The 6,000-nt window shown below is 39.0% G+C and overlaps 1 protein-coding gene across 8 annotated transcripts in view; it reads right to left on the bottom strand.

Moving 5' to 3' along the window:
* Positions 1-628: 628 nt before the first annotated feature.
* The window catches only part of ZNF684 (zinc finger protein 684), a 28,408-nt gene continuing 23,036 nt past the window's right edge, over positions 629-6,000 (bottom strand). For all 8 annotated transcript variants that reach the window (XM_049878916.1, XM_049878914.1, XM_049878917.1 and 5 more), the window contains 2 exons: positions 4,662-4,757; positions 629-2,713 (listed from right to left, as the gene is read on the bottom strand). In XM_049878916.1, coding sequence (XP_049734873.1) covers positions 1,818-2,713; positions 4,662-4,757 — 992 coding nt within the window. In that variant the 3' untranslated portion in view covers positions 629-1,817. The remainder of the gene's footprint in view (positions 2,714-4,661; positions 4,758-6,000) is intronic.

Genomic DNA, 6,000 nt, shown 5'->3' with positions numbered 1-6,000 from the left:
CTTAACTACAGTTTGGAGTTTCTCAGATAAGGGGCATCAGCAGTGGAAAGGGAGGGAGAAGGGTAGGAATGGTAAGCATTAAACAAAAAAAAAAAAAAAAAGCATTAGGTAGGGCAAAAAGAGGACTTCATGGAGGAAATAAGAGTTGAACTGAAAAAAGGCAAGTCATGTGAGTATAAATACTTAAGATTATCCTGTGTGTCTGGCAAACTGATTCTGCAGACAATTCCAAAACAAAGAAGGTTCCAGAAATTTTAGAATGACTGCATAAGTGAAATTAGTATATAGCCTCATAAAATAACTTTGAAAGATTTAATTTAGCTCTTTAAGTTCTAGTATGCATGTTCAAAAAAGCACTATCATTTAAGTTATTATTCAACATTGCTGTTATTGTTAATTGCCACTCAACAGTACTCTTCAGAAAATGGCTAATGATAAAGAAAAATAATGCAACATAGTTATAACTGAGTTTAAGCTTGAAAGGAAAAGACTTGATTTCTGAATTTAGGTTTAAGCTCAATGCTGAACGTATGTTCTCTCATCACTTAAGAAAAGGCTTAAAGGCTTTTGACATTATTAAGGAACATTGTGGAGAGCAATAAAAACTTTACCTTAAATAATGGCTGACTCATCTTTATAAAAGATATGTAGAACTTAAAAAATGTCACAATCCAAAGTGAACTTGCTAAGCAGAAAAACTTACTCTTTTCAAACATCTTGATTGATGATGTCTGTGAGTCCCTGGGTGGTGAAAACGGTTAATGCCGAGTCGGCCCAGAGGTGCTTTGGAAGAAAGTCCTGGAAATCTACTTCTGAAAAATCAGCCACTGAAAACCCTACAAAGCACAATTCTACTCTGATATACATCAGGTCACCATGAGTTAAATAATTCCAGGCACTCCTAGGAGCTAAACCTGTATCAATTTTTTTTAAACAGCCGAACAAAACCAAAATCTGAAAAAGAACCCCAAAATATCTCTCCCTAAAAGTTGCAAAGTATCATAGCACCCTACTTTCTTAAACTCAAACACAGAAGACACCCCCAAATACTACCTGAGCTATGGTTATATATTATGTAGACACACCAATGGAAAAGAACAGGAATATTTGAAGTGCAAATGTTTTATTTACATACTTATTTAAATACTTCTTTTCCTGAACTGAATACAGAATACAAGTGCTTCCTTTTCCTCAATTAGATATCTTGTTAATTTTTAAAATTGTTTTGGTGTTTTACATACATAAGAAAACTTTACAAGAAGTTTTATAAGTTTTCATTTCTGTAATTAAAGAGACTAAGAGTTATTAACACTGCCATGCCCAATAAAAGTGCCAACAAATGGATGAATATATCACTGAACTTCATACTACATATTAAACCACATTTTTTCCAACTGATTAATTGAAATTTATTACTATGCAATTTATTAATTGAAATTACTGATTAATTTCAATTGACCCATTATACAGCTTACTGTTAGGACTGGAAGAGAAGGTGATATTTCAGAAATTTTTAATAATATATGACATGTTTTACACTCACATTTGCGTAATTACATAATTGGTTAAAAAAATAAAAATCAGAACGATAAATATGATTCTTCATTGATTCCTTGATTATCCTTTCTAAGCTCTGTTATTTATAATCCAATGTTTTCTGTAATAATTTTGATATTACTTTCAGAACATGGCTCGCATTGAGATTTTTAAAAAAATGGGAACCAAATTCATTCACATTGTTGCCTTCTCCTATGTATTCTCTGCTATTTAATAAGAATTACCTTATATTTAAGACTTTCAAGTTTATAAAGTGAACACTATAGATGAGTTTTCTGATGTACAATCAGATTTGACCTCTGGGAAAATGCTTTCCCACATTTGTTACATTCATAGGGCTTTTCTCCCGTGTGAGTTACCTGATGTCGAAGGAGATGAGACTTCTTGATGAAGGCTTTGCCACATTCAATACATCCATAGGGTCTCTCTCCTGTATGAATTCTTTGATGTGTAACAAGCACTGATGTGTTGCCAAAGGCTTTGCCACATACAATACACTGGTAGGGTTTCTCTCCTGTATGAAATCTAGAATGTTTATAAAGGGATGAGCTATACCTGAAGGTCTTCCCACATTCCTTACATTCAAATGAGTTCTCAAGTGTGTGAGATTTCACATGTTGATTAAAGGAGGAGTTCCAAGTGAATGTTTTCCCACACTCATTGCATTCATAAGGTTTCTCTCCAGTGTGAAGCCTCTGGTGGATCACGAGTTGAAATTTATGCACAAAAGCTTTTCCACAATCACTGCAGACAAAGGGTCTCTCTCCATTATGAATTTTCTGATGAGTTTCAAGGTGTGTCTTCCTCCTATAGGCTTTCCCGCAGTCACTGCATTCAAAGGCTTTTATTCCTGCATGTTTTTTTTCATGTCTAATGAAATGAAACTTGTTTTTAAAGGCTTTACCACATTCACTGCATTCATAAGAGTTTTCTCCAGAATAACCACTATTAAGTAGGTTTAAATTAAGTTGCAAACTCTTCCCACATGATTTACATTTATATGATTTTTGTACCATAGGATTAAGACTTGTGTTCACAGTATGGTGGAGTCTTTCCATAGTCAGAATTTCACTGAATGTGAATGCAACTGACTTCAAAAAACTGTCTTTGCTTTCCTGGTGTCTCTCTGATTCCTCAACAAGTTGGCAGTCAGCTTCTAAAAGGAGTACAATAAAACATTCCTAGTTAATTTTTCCATGAACATGTTATAGAAAGAAACTTCTGTGGTTTCAAATCTAGTCTTCCATTCTGAAACAAATTCTTTATTTTTCTGTCTAAGACTAAAACTGCTGAAGAGGAAATGCGTGCAAACGATAATAATCAGAACAAATGGTTTAATATGTGACCTACAGGAAGACAGTAAAATAGGAACAAGGTATATGAGGTAGGGTACAAAGGAAGTCAAAAGGTTGCTCAGTCCAGGGTTAGCTAACAGAATGAACAGTGCCCATCTTGGAGATCTAGTTAAGGGATAGGGTAACTAGAGGAACAATGAGACAAGGAATTAAGGGAAAGTATCAGAGGACAGACTAGGTTTCAAAGAGGCAGATCAGAGTCTTCACTATCTAATTCCTAGAATATTCCTACTTCCCGCATTCACATCTCTTTTCCTCTTAGTCACCCTGCACAACATCAATTCCTTTTAGGAGAATTCCTGTATCTCCAGCCCTTTCACCCCATCCAAACCATAGCTGAGGCATATCTGTAGACAGGGTTCCAATTCTTTTTTACAGCTAGGATTCATTCTTTCATGTACTTGTAAGTCCAGGAGCACAAATGACCAGCAGGTCATTCACGGGCAAGTCATTCTTATCCTAGGCACAGATTCTGTCTGTTTACTATCATTTTATTCTCGCTGAGTTTCTGTATATGAAAGTGCTTTGACAAGTACTGTTTTTATATCCCCTTTCAATCTAACTAACACACTAGTCCCCAGAAAGCTGCTTTGCTCCTGAAGTCATATTCTTTCACTCCTATTCTCAGAACCCTACAAATCCCAAATCCATTGCTCCCTTTAAAAAAGATTGCTGGGAAGAAGTTTCCAGGATAAACTGAATGCTTCAAAGGTCAGCAGAGCAAGGGCGGGGGTTTGGGGACCATGGTTTAAGGGGACTTCTAAGTCAATTGGCAAAATAATTCTATTATGAAAACATTCTGCATCCCACTTTGAAATGTGGCGTCTGGGGTCTTAAATGCTAACAAGCGGCCATCTAAGATGCATCAATTGGTCTCAACCCACCTGGATCAAAGGAGAATGAAGAAACCAAGGTCACACAATAACTAAGAGCCCAAGAGACAGAAAAGGCAACATGAACCAGAGACCTACATCATCCTGAGACCAGAAGAACTAGTTGGTGCCTGGCCACAACCGATGACTGCCCTGACAGGGAGCACAACAGAGAACCCCTGAGGGAGCAGGAGATCAGTGGGATGTAGACCCCAAATTCTCACAAAAAGACCATACTTAATGGTCTGACTGAGACTAGAGGAATCCCGGCGGTCATGGTCCCCAAACCTTCTGTTGGCCCAAGACAGGAACCATTCCCGAAGACAACTCATCAGACATGGAAGGGACTGGACAGTGGGTAGGAGAGAGATGCTGATGAAGAGTGAGCTATTTTTATCAGGTGGACACTTGCGACTGTGTTGGCGTCTCCTGTCTGGAGGGGGGATGGGAGGATAGAGAGAGTTGGAAGCTGGCAAAATTGTCACGAGAGACTGCAAGGGCTGACTCATTAGGGGGAGAGCAAGTGGGAGTACGGAGTAAGGTGTATATAAACTTATATGTGACAATCTGACTTGATTTGTAAACATGCACTTGAAGCTCAATAAAAGTTAATTAAAAAAAAAAAAAGATTGCTGGGGAGGGTTATAATTCCCCACTCCTGAGGTTTTTTTTATGTGGAGTGTTGGTATAACATTGCTGGCCTCTTGCCCCATGCCTTTTTCTCCTCTGTAGAGCTGGACTGAGTGGTAGGCATCAGCACACATTTCTTTATAGAGTTGTTTTGAGTCTGAGGAAGTATTTCAAAGATCTGTCCCTCACTGATCAATGGCAATCTAATTTCCAAAGGCTCCCATCTACCTGGCTTTCTGTCACTCACCTGGATAGCTCCAACGTGGATCCTCTCCCTCCACCATCCATGGCTCTTGTCCTTGCTCCAACTTGAAGATCACTTTTGGATTGGTAACTGGACACCCTGTTGATGGCAAACAACAGAACTGGGGACAAAGTGCTAGAGGCAAACAACTTCCTCACAACTCACGTGTTCCTCCTTGAGTCTTAGGACCTTTACAGCATGACCGATGGGCTTTAGAACAGAAAAGACCCTTCTCCTCCACTTGGGAGAAAGATGCATGAACAGATTCTCTGACTCCCAAGGAAATTGTGAGTTTTTGACCACTGAAATTCAGGCCCAAACTTTTTTTTTAATAATTGAAGCCTTGCCTTTTTCCCACCTTTCCTGAACTTGGGCCTAAGTCCTTCTCTTGATAATTTATAAAACGGGGGCCTAACTACAGAAAATAACGCCTAGGGCAATTAGTATTAAATTGCTGAATGATCTCTCATTCAAGTGGCAACGGAAACTGTGATGGCCAACAGAAACAGCTAATTGGCACCCCGCCTCAAGCTGTGCCCTACCTGCTTGCCCCCCCTCCCAACCCCGTTAGGCCTCTGACAAAATATCCTTTATTTCCATCCTAGGTGAAAGTTCTCCTGTTTCTTGGTTAGGACTGGTGGACGTGAGTGAATCATAGTTCTTAATCTTCCTGTGAGGCTCTGGAAGAAACCTTGGAAACAGCTAGGGCTCACCACTCCGGCTCCTCCCCACTCCATACATCCCATCTTCACTTTCTTCTAGAGTCATTAAGTAGCTCTAGTTATTTAACTTTATTGTTCAATCCCTCACACCAAATGTGAAACTGACTCTTAGAAACCAGGCCAGATCCATATAGTCAGAGCCGTCCACCAGGGTCTGGGGATCCCTTGGCAGTGTCAAAGGAACTTAGATGAAGATGGTCTAGGTCACTAATCTGAAAGGTCAAGATCCTAGAGAGCAGATCTTTTGAACAGCCATACCTGCTCCTATACTGTGCAGCTTTGCACTAGGCTACCTTCTTCAGAGAGAAGGGGGCTCCAGCACAGACTCAACTATTAACAACCTTCATTCTGTGTATCTGATTTTGTTCGACTTTAAGCTAGCTCATCCTTGTGCTTCTTTTCTCTCTGGCCTTGTAGATGAATAAAAAGAATATAGGCTTTGGTACTACAAAGCTCTGGATTTGAATTCTGGCTCTTTCGTTTACAAGTGTGTGACCTTGAGCAAATTTTCTTCACTTTCTGAGCCTTAGTTTTCTCACCTATAAGATGCAAAAAGAACATCTACTTCCAGATTAAATGGTTAACATATGTAAATAATACATATATGTGAGGGCGATGAA

The sequence above is a fragment of the Elephas maximus genome, chromosome 3, assembly GCF_024166365.1.
Source record: "Elephas maximus indicus isolate mEleMax1 chromosome 3, mEleMax1 primary haplotype, whole genome shotgun sequence".
Taxonomy (NCBI): Eukaryota; Metazoa; Chordata; class Mammalia; order Proboscidea; family Elephantidae; genus Elephas; species Elephas maximus.
The sequence above is the reverse complement of the archived record's forward strand: the minus strand, read 5'-3'. Positions and strand labels throughout refer to the sequence as shown.